At 38.6% G+C, this 14,041-nt stretch overlaps 3 protein-coding genes across 3 annotated transcripts; 2 read left to right on the top strand and 1 right to left on the bottom strand.

The window, feature by feature from the left end:
* Positions 1-574: 574 nt before the first annotated feature.
* Positions 575-5,938, top strand: ctbs (chitobiase, di-N-acetyl). The gene is made up of 7 exons (XM_079158593.1): positions 575-728; positions 1,576-1,714; positions 2,025-2,233; positions 2,427-2,598; positions 2,695-2,792; positions 3,551-3,712; positions 5,149-5,938. The coding sequence occupies exons 1-7, from the start codon at positions 615-617 to the stop codon at positions 5,335-5,337; spliced, it is 1,083 nt and encodes a 360-aa protein (XP_079014719.1). The 5' UTR covers positions 575-614; the 3' UTR covers positions 5,338-5,938.
* Positions 5,939-6,182: 244 nt separating this feature from the next.
* spata1 (spermatogenesis associated 1) lies at positions 6,183-11,356 on the bottom strand (the record flags this gene model as incomplete). Its single annotated transcript, XM_079157488.1, has 12 exons — positions 6,183-6,338; positions 6,902-7,000; positions 7,374-7,549; positions 7,900-8,025; positions 8,115-8,232; positions 8,511-8,571; positions 8,672-8,837; positions 9,350-9,752; positions 10,135-10,188; positions 10,461-10,578; positions 11,066-11,172; positions 11,297-11,356. The coding sequence occupies 12 exons, from the start codon at positions 11,354-11,356 to the stop codon at positions 6,189-6,191; spliced, it is 1,638 nt and encodes a 545-aa protein (XP_079013614.1). The 3' UTR covers positions 6,183-6,188.
* Positions 11,357-12,219: 863 nt separating this feature from the next.
* LOC306695350 (guanine nucleotide-binding protein G(I)/G(S)/G(O) subunit gamma-5-like) lies at positions 12,220-13,964 on the top strand. Its single transcript, XM_079158578.1, has 3 exons — positions 12,220-12,455; positions 12,573-12,725; positions 13,430-13,964. The coding sequence occupies exons 1-2, from the start codon at positions 12,375-12,377 to the stop codon at positions 12,696-12,698; spliced, it is 207 nt and encodes a 68-aa protein (XP_079014704.1). The 5' UTR covers positions 12,220-12,374; the 3' UTR covers positions 12,699-12,725; positions 13,430-13,964.
* The last annotated feature ends 77 nt before the right edge of the window (positions 13,965-14,041 follow it).

A 14,041-nucleotide genomic window follows, 5' to 3' on the forward strand; every position in this document is an offset into this window, starting at 1 on the left:
AACTAGGTTGCAAATTAACCATGGACATCAAATGTCAGGTGAAATAAACAGCATTAAATACATCTGTATCTATAGCCTAGAGATAATTAACAGACACATGTAAATATAACTAAATCTATGGTTTAAATACACTTATACTGCCATCTACTGGTAGAAATGGTAAACACTTTTACTCTGCGTCTCGTTTTACAGCCTATGCTCTGCCTTCAATCAAGGAACAGAATGCGGTGGAAAAATAAATATCAGTGCAAACAGCAACCACTCTGCACACACAAATTGTCTTTGATTAAACTATATTACGAACTGCATTGCATCAAACAATGAAAAAAGTTGATTGTTGCTGTGTACATGGATAAATTAATATTAAATCAGTAGTCAACTGTAGTCAACTACTGTTGCTAACATACTCCCATCGACTAAGATTTATTTATTTCTATTCATTAATAATTTTTTCTTCCAATGTTACCCTGGTACGTGCTTGCATCATGGACTGTAAATAAGAATTGCTTGCATACGGTCATTCTAGTGCCTTGACTTTTATTTTGAAATATTCTTACTTCCGGGTCACCTGTCTTGCTTTGCGTCTTCAGTTCAGAATTCTTCCTCCTACAAAGATGTCGTACTTTCTTCTGTTTTTGTCGTCGGTCATCCTGGTCTGCAGGGCTGCCGTGTGTCCGTGTGAGAAACCGGAGCTCTGTCAACAGATCCGCGAGGAGAGAGACTTTGAGGTAGTTAATGCTCAAACTCCACCTGCAGCATATTACCTTTACTGGAAGATTCACCTTGCAAACTTTCACCATTTCCGAGCATATTTGATAGGCCACTTTACCATGTACACGTTACAGTAGACTGAAAGAAGAGAAAATAAAACATTTTGCTGTTAAGATAAACGGACAGAAGTTCATGCTGGCTGCTATTTTACAATGTCACAAACCGCTGTTCATGATTGTAATACAACTAGATCTCATGACCGGAAATCTATCGAATGTCATGCTTTGGTGAGCATGAAAGTGGCATCTTCACCTAGAAAACATTTCATTTATCACAGTCTAAACATGCATAAAGTAATTGAAAAATCAAAAGTGTGAACTCTAGTTTTTGCAGTTTTCTGCTGTGTTGGCTGCTTGGCAATAATTAATATTTGCTGAGCTTTCTATTATTTTTTTCTATTGTAAGTTTCATAGTGATTCTTTCAGGCCTGGTCAGACTATAGTTTTAAGAACTTAGTTAGGGCTCTGGTAATTTATGATTGACATTTTACAGGCTAGACTAAACGATTAATTTAGTTATTAAAACAATAATTGGGTATTGATCATGAACAAAACAAGGTTATTTGCAATCACCATCTTCAGCCCTGCTTTGGTTCTAATAGTTTGGAGTTCAGGATACAATTTTTTCGTGGTAAGATGAAAAGAAGTGAGACTGACTTGAAAAATATCAGTCTGTCACAGGTATTCCTTTGGGGGTATTTATCAAATTAACAAATTACTGAAATATTTAGCAGGACATTAACGGAGTATGAATAGGAGAAGTCAAGCTTACAGTCATCAGTCTGTGTGGTCTCTGTGTTTTAAGGTGTTTGTGTTTGACGTGGGTGGAAAGAGATGGAAGTCCTACAACTGGACCATGGTGACGACAGTGGCGACATTTGGAAAATATGATGCTGATCTCATGTGTTACGCTCACTCCAAAGGAGCACGGGTTGTAATTAAAGGTAAGATAACTTATTCCATTGTGGAATGAAATCATTTGTAGCAATTGTAGAGTAATGGTCCATTGTTCTTACTTTAAGTCAAGAGCTAAACCGTTATCTACATAACATACAAAGTATTCTACATCATGACATGACATCCTCCTATCATTGAGATGTGTTGGTCTATATCCATCCTGTGAATGTTATTAGCGTCAATCTTTAATCAATTTATGGCATTTAATCAATCCTAGCTCTACTTCTTGCTCCTGCTGTCAACATTCATCGACCCATAACTATCTCCATCTCTCTATTTCCTTGCTGGTGGGAAAAGGTGATATTCACCTCCCCTACATCGTGGACCAACATAACAGGACGACGTGGATAACGGAGAAGGTAAACTTGGCCAAGAGTCAATTTATGGATGGGATCAACATCGACCTCGAACAAGCGGTGGAGGAGGGCTCCCCGGAGTACCATGCTTTGACAGACCTGGTCAAAGAGACCACTGAGGCCTTCCACAGCGCGATCCCAGGCTCCCAGGTGAACACAATGTTCTGACAAGGTCCCCCAATATGAGCATGTAGCTTGGGTTAGCCTTCTTCTTTTTTTCCCCTAAATACCTCCCTCGCCCTAAATAGAAATCAAGCAGGTAAGAAAATGAATGATTGAAGTGCTGTGAGCCTTGCCTAACCTGACTGGACTCTGTGTTTATTTATCTTATCTCGATCTCAAGGTGTCATTTGACGTTGCCTGGTCACCAAATTGTATCGACAAGCGCTGCTACGATTATGTTACCGTCGCTGAATCTTGTGACCTGCTGTTTGTGATGTCCTATGACGAGCAGAGCCAGATCATGGGGGACTGTATTGCAATGGCCAATGCCCCACTCTCTCAAACGTTGAATGGTTTGTTGTCCAGTTGTTAAGAAATGCATGATGATAAAGTTATTTGATCAATGCAGACTTATTCATCACCACTATATGAAATGTTATTCTTTTAAGGTTATGACCAGTTTTTGAGTCTGAAGATCGATCCAAAGAAGCTAGTCATGGGAGTGCCATGGTACGGCTATGACTACACATGCCTTAACCTTTCCCAGGTAAGATATGCTCCTTTAATAAGATATACAATTCAAATGTTTGTTGTATTTTTAAGTATAGTAATCTATATTTTTAGCAAGGGTCCTCAAAGGATGAAAACCCAATACCATGGTTGTGTTGTGTAGACACTTAGTCTTGTTTTTATTGTTTACAAATCCCATAAAAAGACTGAAACTAACAATGAATGGCTATTAAAACACATTAATGAGCCACGCCGTTGATGACCATTTATTCTGATTCAATTGCATGTATTCTTTACTGTTGCTGTACCTTCTCACTGGAGCACTAAATGTGTATTAATCCGCAGCTCTAAGTAGTATTATGAATTAATAATAATAATAATACATGCACTATTTACTAGTGTTTATGTAATGTACAGTGCCCAGTTGATTCCATTATTACAAACAAATGGCTGAGAGCTACAGATAGGGGAGGGAGTCATAAAAGATATTGAGACAGACTAAGACATTGTGTTGCAACTTTTATGGAATTTATTGACAATAAGAAAATATGCATTATATAAAGCACTTTAATTGCCTTTCGTGTATGAAATACAGAAATATGGTAATTATTAATCTCTTAACCTTTTCTCTTCTCCCTGTGATTTATGATCTTTAAGTTGTTGTTTTTTTTCCCATCCTGGAAAATGTTAGTGAAGGCAAAACATGCTATTGCTGCCATTTATTTACACTTATTTTGTTGTTTTTCTGTCTGAAATGTTAACTCAGATTTCCCTTAATGTCTTTTTCCATACCAGGAGGGAGTATGTTCTATAATCAAAGTTCCTTTCCGTGGAGCCTCCTGTAGTGATGCAGCTGGAACACAGAAACCATACAAGTGGATCATGAAGCAGGTCAACAACTCACTGTCCGGCAGGCTCTGGGACGACAAGCAGCAAGCTCCTTACTTCAATTACGAGGTACATTGTCTTTATTATATACTGTAGTTTAAGTCTTATTTCTGCTTTAATTAGCTTAGAATTACACAGCTACTTAGTTAGGGTAAAATGTTTTATCGGTTAGCAAAGTGGGCGTCTTTTTCACGGATTCTTTGTGTTTCTTCCAAGTTCAAGCTTCACTAACTTCACTTCTTCTAGTCCTGATATAATACAACTCAACAAATCCCCCATTCGAAAAACAACCATAAAACGGATAAAACTAAATAAAATAGATGCATAAAGATGTTAAAGTGCATACGCATTCTTTTGTCAGATTCATAAAGACACACTATACTACATGAACCTTTTCTATTTTGGATGGATGTAGAAATGCCGTTAAGCATCCATTTGCATGCTGATAGTTGTGAAGATGTGCAATTTCACTGACTTTGTCACATCGGGCTGTCACCCTCTGATTGGTTGGTCCATATGCTCTGACTTGACTAATGGTAATGATGATATTTCTTAAATTTATTTTTTAAATATGTTTTGACATAGTATATTATGACATTTTTACCACATTTAATTTTTTATTTTTTATGGAATGCTATATTATGACTTTTTCATCACTTTTTTATTGCATACTTTTATACATTTTATACATATACATATATTTCTTTTTACTTATAATAGTAGTTTTTAATGACTTTTTTTATGACATACCAGACATTTTTCAGGGCATAATATGACATACTATACCATGTTATTTTTTATACTATGCTATGATATTTTTTGTGAATTAGTATACAGTGACATTTTTTATAACATACTATTACTTTTTTATTACATACTAAACGTTTAATTGTTTGTCTTTTTATAGCAAGCTATGACAGTTTTTGTGACATATGACTTTTTTGACTATACTATGATATTTTGCATTACATACTATATCATGACATTTTTGTATGTCATTGTTTTCCATCTCACGTCCATATAAAACTACTGAATTGTGCATCGCTAACTAAATTTAACAACTCTAGCATTAATGACAGAACGTAATTCCTGCGGGACTCGCAAGGTGCCACCAGCTGCTTATGCAACCATTCGCATTCTCCAAGTTACTCATTACTGTTTATCAAAGTTCAACGCTCATAGGTGAAATAACGGTCCTACAAGTATGTATGAGTGTTTTCAGCTTTTGTGTATAACTGATAATACTCTTTCTAATAAATCTTGCATTGCGTTAGTCACTCGGTTCATTCTGTTGTGCTTTGTTCCCATACCGTCTATGAATTTAGTTGCTTTGATAGAGTCCAAGGAGTAATCACAAACTAAGAATCAAAATCAATGTAAAGTAAATGTAAAGTGTGTCACTGATGTAACCGGTATTAACTCAAAGTGGCGATGAGGTCTTAAATGTATGGAAAGGGTCTCAGAATGTATTACATTTAACTTTAGGATGCCTGTTTTTTCCTCAGGACCAGACAGGACAGATTCATCAGGTTTGGTACGATGACCCACAGAGTATCTGTCCCAAGGCGGAGTCGGTGAAATCTAAAGGTTTGAGGGGCATTGGCATGTGGAATGCCAACATCTTGGACTACAGTGATGAACCGGTTGCCAAGCAGCAGACTGCAGTGATGTGGAATGCACTCTTAGGATGCTAGCTGGGATTCACTTTGACACTGCTGCAGAAATGTACCTCACCCCTCCTGTTTGTTGCTAAGTCTATATATCCCTTTGTAGCAGTAATGGGGTGTGGCTTCTTTATGGTCAGGGATGCTTACTCGCACGCTAGTGTTAATTGGGGGCTTTTATTGCTGTTGTCATTGAATGTAGTTGACATTACTCTGTGCAAACTGAAACAACTGATTCTTGGGACGGTAAGACAACCAATCGTTAAGTGACATAAACTGTTTTTTGATTGACGAATTTAGAGCTATTGAGTCTTTTGATAATTAAAACATGTTTAACATTTTAAAGCATGACTTTTTTCTACGGTGTTCCTCAAGGTCTTGGTGTCTTAATGTGGTATTTTGGAGGGATCTTTGATCATTTTTATTATTATCCAGTGGAAAGATGGCATCATAGAGCATGGGGATGGCCATCAGACCTTCCATCATAATATTCTTAGCCCTTTTACACTGACACAATGTATTTTAATTATTTAATTCATTATTTTTAATTTTGTAGTTATGATTATAACAACTTGACACACACTCCTGAGCATCTCAGATTAATCTTCAAGCTATTCTATGTGGCATATACTGTTGACCTGCTATCTCACCCTATAAATCCCCCCTTAATGGACAAAAACGGGTCTGTGCGTCTCTCAGCTTACAGCACCTCAGAAATTCACAATGAAAACGGTATCAACATTTCAAACACATTTACATCAAGTAATAACAAAAAAAGATGGAAAAATAAAAGTACAAAATTACTAAACTCAGAAAATCAAACAAATCAATATCAACTGCTGTCCCACCAAAGGATTTTTTCACAGTCTGTGTGTACTGAATTAGATGGAGGTGCTTTGGACGTGTGGTCGGTCCCGTGTGGTCTTTCCAAAGCCCAGCGATGACATGGGACCAGGATGAGAGGACTGACTCTTCTTCTGGGCCAGCTCAGCCTTCAGGGCCCTCAGCTCTGTGGCAGCCTGTTTCCTCAACTACGCAGCCATTCATGAAAAGACAACATGGTTTGTTAATATAATACACCAGATGGTGCACCAGCATATCTAAGAGGATTTACCCGAGTACAGCAACTGAAGTAGAAATTCAAGGTACTGTTACTTTTTTTGAGCCTTTCTATGTTAAGGAACTTCACACTTCTCCATGGAAGGAATAATTCCCGATGAGATGTCCATTATCAGGGATTAGACCATGGTCTGGGTGAATACTTGATTTTGATTGGCTGTAGGGCGTCTTCATTTTATTTCTGATAATGTACACGTACTAAGTAGTTCCAGCTAACTCTCTGTTCACCGTTCTAAACCTACATGCTGGCTCCATAACATTAAGTCAAATAATACATTTGTAAAGTATGTAGAATATTCTACGGAATAATATTACTTTCAAGTACATGTTAGAACACGTAATATTTGTAGGATGTTGCCATTTTTTCCAAATATGCCTCTTGACCGACTAGTTATCAACTTCCTATGTTGTACCACAGCTCCTTTTGTTCAGAGGTTATAGAAACATTTAAATAGATTCATAGAAAATGTGTTACCTTTATCTCTGTTACCAGCTTCATCTTCGCATCCTCTACCTTCCTCTTCAGGTTGTCAATCTCATGGCTCTCTGTCATGATCTGAATGATGAGCTCATTCTGAAAGTCATGATCTTTCAATCAGTCATTTACTTGACTTTTATAAAAAATAATAGCAGCACTGGTGTCATTTTTAATTACTAACATACCTTTTTTGACACGTCATCACATCAAAAGCCAATGGTTCCACTTACAGGGCTTTGCTATGATGCATTCTTAATTAAACTTTTGCTTTTCCTTCTACAAGTTCAAATGTATGCTGTGAAAAAGGTACATCAGCAATTCAAAATATCACTCAGTGTATCCGATTTCTTTGAAAACGATGCAATATTTAGAGAAAGAATAAGATTAGGGAATCTTCCAAACTCATACTGTGTCCACCTTTTAATATAAGTCAAAACCAACATAAAAGTCAAGATAAAATCCGTTTTACCTTTATGGAAGGTCTGCCCTGTCGTCTTGGCTTCCCTCTGTTATCTCTGGCCTGGAGCTGATGCAAGAGTTTATTGTAAAATGTCTCCAACTCTTGTCGTAAGTTTCTCAGATTTTCCTCCAATGGTGCTGTGGCCTTCTTGGTCTCAAAATATTTCTTCTTCCAACTGTCACGTGCTTTGCATTGACGAGAAAGGCACGAGCCGAATTGCGTTACTTTTGACAATTTGACCTACTAAAAAATATAGGAATTACATTTTCTCTTTATTTCATGTCTTTAACGTATTGTCAACTGCAATTAAAACCACAGGGGATTAGATCTTCTACAAGTCTGTAGTAGCAATCAAGCACTAGAATATTTATACTTACATTTAAGTTAATTTTCTCTTTACAACAGTAATATGTTACAGGTTTGTTTATCCACATAAGGAACAATTCTGTTCTGTTCTTGGGTTCACAGACTGATGGAAAACTACCGAAGTTATGATTGCTCACTGCTTTTTACTAAACAGTATTTGATTGCTGACCTTGGTTCCTGCGATGTCTGTTTTGAGCCAACAAATCTTTCCCCTTTCTTAGCAGCTCTTGCCTTGTCCACTCCAGTTGCTTTCTCTCCTCCCTCACCAGCTTGATTTCCTCGATCAGTTCCTCTCCTAACAGTAACAGACATGTTGGTTGGGTTAAAAACAAAACAAAGTGAAAGATCATTAATCCTTGGTATGTGGCCAAAGTGACAGCGTACTGTTTGTCTGAAAGGCGAGAGAGGCAGTCGTTTTTTGAGTGACCACAGTGAAGGCTCGACTTGGAGGCGGAGAGGTGAGCCCAACACACCGAGACGACCCAACTGGACTTTCTGTCACCTTAGAGAAAGCAAGAAATACAACAGTCTGAACAGAGTTTGATTTTAATGGACTAGTCTGTATTCCTCACACACTCCACTAGATCCGCCTGCTGGCAGTGGAATTTAGACTAATGACTACACCAAGAAACTTAGGATTTCCTTTTTTTCTTTTCTTTTAAAATCTATCAAAGGTCCTTTAAGGGCAACCTCTCTCATGGGTTTTTTCTCAAGAGGAAAGACTGAAGTCAACATGCTGAGATATGTCTTAAAGTTTGGTCAGAAAACACTATACATTACCCCACTTGTTGGTTTAGTCCTGTTGGACTTCAATACATGTACATCTTTTGATTTGCCGAGCCTGTAAAAAGACACACCGTTACAGAAGCAGTAGTGTGAGTAGTGTGAGTAGTATTCACAGCAGGGTGCAAGAATGGCACTCAAGTTAAGCTGCACAGTACCCGTCTGTGAGCGAGCAGCCTGAATCTCTGTCCTCCAGAGACTTGGTGACTCCTGAATATCTGGCCGTTCTGTTCTGTCGGTGGTACTGTTTGTTCTTTTCGCAGGTTTCTTTGTTCTCTGGCGACTCCTTCACCTGAGCTGAATCGGCTTCACATCGTTGTAAAGCTGTGGATATATAACAACTGAAGAGCTTAGTACATTAATGTGAGATCCAGAGGATTAGTGTCAAAAGGGGCTAAAGATGTCATTGCTAAGAGGCTGGGGGGCAGATGTGCAATCCTTTTTCTACCAATGCAACAAGTGCCTGGTAAACCAGATTATAAAATACCAGTGTCATTTTCACATTCAAACTAATGTAAACTTTGTTCTGCATCATTTTGTGTCTGCATTCTTGTCTGTTTGCCTGAAATGGGCTTTTCAGAGAAGATGAGGGTATTTTGTAGCATGATTTAAAAGACTGAATTGCCATTTTCACATTTACCTCAAGAATATGAGTCGAAAGAGGAGTGATAAGATCTGTTCTGAAACATGGTGAATATCAGCAGCACTTTGTTTGAAATTACAGAAACCTGCACTTTCATCACATGGGATAATCGCACAGATAACGGGCTGCAAATGTGTGCAACTGCAGCGTATAAGGCATTCTTTGTTGCAGAGCAAAAGCTAATATATTGTACCTGTAATTTTGCCTTCATTCTGTGAAACAAGCTGTGTTGCCCTTTGATGATGAGGCTTCCTCGGGCAGCATTCCTGCTCTGCCCACTCTAACTTGTTGGAAGAGAGACCCTCCTCTTCATTTTCTCCTTCTGCCTCTGAAGAACTATAGCTCTGCTCCTCATCTTCCTCCTCCTCCTCCTCCTCTTCCAGGCTGGGAGTGGGAGGTGGCTGATGGGAACACTGGGGGATGAGGGGAAATTTAACAGGCTCTTTTGTTCCTGCTGGCAGGCTGCGTGTCTTGGGAGGGGGGTAATAGGTCTGGTGGTCTGGGGAGCTGCTGCTGGTGTCTGGGTTGAGTGACTGGGAGCAAACACTGCTGTCGATCTCCACAGTGGGCAGCAGGTAAAGCTCTGGCTGTGGGGCCTGCCGATAGGTGACAACGAGACATAAGTGGGGCTTAACTGGTACATAATGAAGATCATCACTTACTGTAGAGCTGCTAGACTAACAAACTAATTAGACAAGTACATACAGGCAATCACTGAAGTTCATAACAAAATTGAGGGAGAAATTAGCAACGTAGATGGCATAACAAATACAAAATTGAAAGCCATAAAGTCACACAAGTGAAGATGATCTCTTACTTTTTTAAAGGATAGCAATGGCAAATACCACACATTTGAAATCCACTTGCTGTGAGTGTTTCTTTTCTTTTTTTTTTAATTTGAGTTATTTTGAAAACCTGAAATACTATTATTTATAATACCAAAACAAAATGCTAATATGGAACATGGATTCTACATACATACGGTGGAGCGAACGTTTTCACTTTCAGATCCTTCTCCTGTTTGCTCTTGACCTGTAATAGCAAAGGATTTGTTTATTGTGAAAAGCAGGAACAACTGTGTACTCACTTCCCTCTCTTGTACACCACACACACACACACACACACACACACACACACACACACACACACACGCACACACACACACACACACACACACACTTCAGTGTTTACAGCTTGAATAGTGAACTTGTTAATCAAACTGTCTGCATTGTTTCTCTCTACTGTCTGCCGGGTGAAACACAACCAGCTTTAGAAAACCACAATAAACAGCCAGCTGCACTCACCAGAGCCAAACTGCGCCCCACACATTTGAGGAAGGAAAATTTTTCGATGTGCCTCTCAGCGCCAAGAAGAGCTCCCAGCTCGCTCCTCAGAGATTTCAGGGAGCTATCAGGTAAAACCCTGAGTGATGAAAAGGAGATTCGTGATAACTGAACCACAACACTAATTATGTTTTCACACTTCTTTTACACTGTGACACCTTGTGAAGAACCCAGGTATAACTATCTGTAATCTGGGTTTCTGTGGATTTTAGTGACCTGTTATAGTCAAAACACTGTAAAATAAAAATCTGAGGGAAAAGTTTAATTGCCGAAATAAAAATATAACAGCTTTCAAGTGCTCACATTTAAATACCATAATCATATCAAGCTTTAAAAGCTAATATTAAACATTGGGAAATAAACATTTAAAGTAAAGTGCCTTTCCTCACAGGCTGCACAGTGGTTTGAAAACATAGAGAACTTTAAGATAGTCACTTTATGGTTTTAATCCATCGAATAAGTATTAAATAAACATTGCACTTGTTATTTCACTGTGTTTGTCCGACAGAATGAACTGATAACAACACATGCTAATAAATAAACATTTCCAGAATGGCATTTTTTACCTGATGAAGCCAGCAGATATGAAGCTCTCTATGGCTTCAGCAGGGACTTTATTGAGCTTCACGTTCCACTGGTCCTCTGGAACATACAGCACATGGAGCTCCACAAACTAAACACACAAAAACGGCCATTCAACACGTTTCAGTGTGCATATTGGCACCATAAGTATTATTAGACATTTTGTATTCCCTGTACATAAAGACAATGATGCAATACTTTTCTTAATAACGTACCTTGCAACTGGCCGGTCTTCTGTTCTCGGGATATCTCGTTGACTCACAAGACAGCTCCATTACCATTCCCAGAAGAACACTTTAAGAGGGTAGATTTCTGTTAGGTTTGTTCGCAGGAAGCCTCGTTTATTGGGACGTGAAGGCGTGAACTGCTCGGTAACAATTTGGGGCAATCAAACCCAGACAGTCTCCCAGTGGAGTTTATTTTATGAGAGTTCCAGCGCTGGTTGCTCTGGTGCTGATGATGACAATTACTGCAGAGAGAAGCAGCTAATCCAGTTTTCTCTGACACTGTCCTTAAATTTGAATCCGTTGTGCAGGTAAATTCAGTTTTCAGTTTAATGTAAATTGAAATTCAATGGGTGAATGCTGGCAGGGCAATCTCTGTATTTTATATTACGTTATTTATCCAGCAAAGGCGACATGCGATATGGTTTCATTTTCTTTTTACTACGCTATATTTTGTTTTTAGATTGTATTATAGATTTAGCAAAAAAAATAAAAAATAATAATAATAAAGTTACTTCTTAAACGTCACACATTACATTGAAAACATTCAGGGTATGTCGAGAAATGTCTGAAGTTTTCTTGTACAGTATTTCTGGTTATTATGTCTAAGTGTGATAACACTTTATTACCACTAGAGGTCGCAATTTATATTAGTCTGATGCTGCTTTCGTGTACCCTGTAAATTGTCGTAATTATGAAGTTTACTGAGAAATTATTTATTCTCCCCCAAAGCTCATTCATGTTTTTAATATTAGAGTTAGATCGTCCATACAACATAAACTACATACAAACAATTTATTATTAATTTAGATTGATTAGCTTTCATTAACATGTACGTATTCTCATATGGTACAATTTCCATCTAAAATAAACAGTCGACGGTACAAGACTACAGTTTAAGAACACCCCGTGAAGGCAGCACTAGTGGACACTCCTGTAAAGAAAACCGGAAACTCTGCGATGAGGAAGAAATAGTTGCCAACCAAGCTTTGTATCCCAAAAGTGACTTCTTTTTGTAAAACTTTTAAAGTCGTCATTATAAAGACTACAGTCCCACGGAACCGTAACAATGTCGGGATCGTCCAGCATCGTAGCGATGAAGAAAGTCGTCCAACGGTTACGCCTGGAAGCTGGCATACACAGAGTTAAGGTGACGGTAACGTTACTCAGTTTAGGGCGTGTTGTTTCGTTTGTTTTTGTTCAGATGTTATCCCATCTGGTTGTTAACATAACAGCATTTAACTTGTTTTTTGGTTTCCCTCCACAGGTGTCACAGGCCGCAGCCGACCTGCAGCAGTTCTGCCTTCAGAACGCCCAGCAGGACCCTCTGCTCACCGGCATGTTGTCAAGCAACAACCCGTTCGGACCGCAGAAAGTCTGCTCCTTTCTATAGCACCAACACACCGAGCCTCCTCCTCCGGTACAACCACAGCACGTGTTCTTCTCAGTAACATCTGTGCATGTCATTCTCTGGGTGCGAAGAGATCAAAGAACGGACACACTATTAACACCTGCAATCACATCACAAAATCTCATTCAAATGAAGTATTTTTAATCCTGTGCATCAATACTATAATCCAGGAACATAATATACAATATTCTGAAATGGGACATTCTGCATGAGTACTTTTACTTTTGGTACTTCAAGTTTGATGCTGATACTTTAAATTTGAATACATGACATCTATTTGTAATGAGATCATTTGTACACAGAGTACTTCTCCCCCCCCCACTGGCAACCGATAACCAGCAGCACTGTCTTTATGAAAAGAAAAGAAAAACACTTAAAACATAAGCAGTTGAGAGAATAAGCATATCTGAAAAGCTTAACATGTTTCGCCCCTTCTGTTGTACCAATAGTAGATGTTAATCTGGACTTTGGTGTTAAAGTTAAGTAAAAAAACATCAAGTTTATTTACAGCCACATTGCAATACCTGCAGAAATGTTAAGCAACAAGATACATCTTATTTACAGACAACTGGTTCGTAATGATCTACTCCTAAATGGCATGTAACGGGGTTCATTAACTCTAAATTAAACTTGTAGATGACGTGTACAGTACTAGTTACTTTTGAGTAAAATGGTTATTGGGTCTGACTAATGCATATGAAACATCTCTGCAGGTTTTGGACATTGTGTTGCCTTGTCGGAACTGGACTGCAGGACCTGCGTTGTGGACTGGAACGGCCTCTTTAGCGTCAATATTAATCTTGACCTACTTGCTTTGAAGTAACTAACCCACATATGTGCCTTTCTAATTGTACATTGTTCATTCCCGATTGAGAATAAATGGCATTTCCACATTTTAACCTTGCAGCAACGTGTTTTTATTAAAATGAGTATATGCCTTTTGAAATGTGTCTATTATCAAATACAAAAAGCTGCTGCACTGTAGACGCAAATTTGAACCATGTAACCATTTACACTGTTACACTGATATCATTTGCACAGACCAGGATGTAATAGGTCCGCATGCACGGCAGTCTCACACTTGACTCTTATTAATTTTGGGCCACATTCACAGTTTGTTTAGATACATTTGAAAGGAACTGCCGACGCGCGAGTACAACTCTCACATACACTTGTATTCAGGTTATTCAGATTCATGTAGAGAGCCAGTGTGTCTCCTCTCTGGTATCTCCCAGCTAACAGAGTAAAGTCCTTGCGATGAGCTACAGGCTCCTGTCCCACACTTGGCCTGCAGATGCAGCTTTATAGAAGTCGTTTTCAGAGTG

The sequence above is a fragment of the Pholis gunnellus genome (assembly GCF_910591455.1).
Source record: "Pholis gunnellus genome assembly, chromosome: 4".
Classification (NCBI taxonomy): domain Eukaryota; kingdom Metazoa; phylum Chordata; class Actinopteri; order Perciformes; family Pholidae; genus Pholis; species Pholis gunnellus.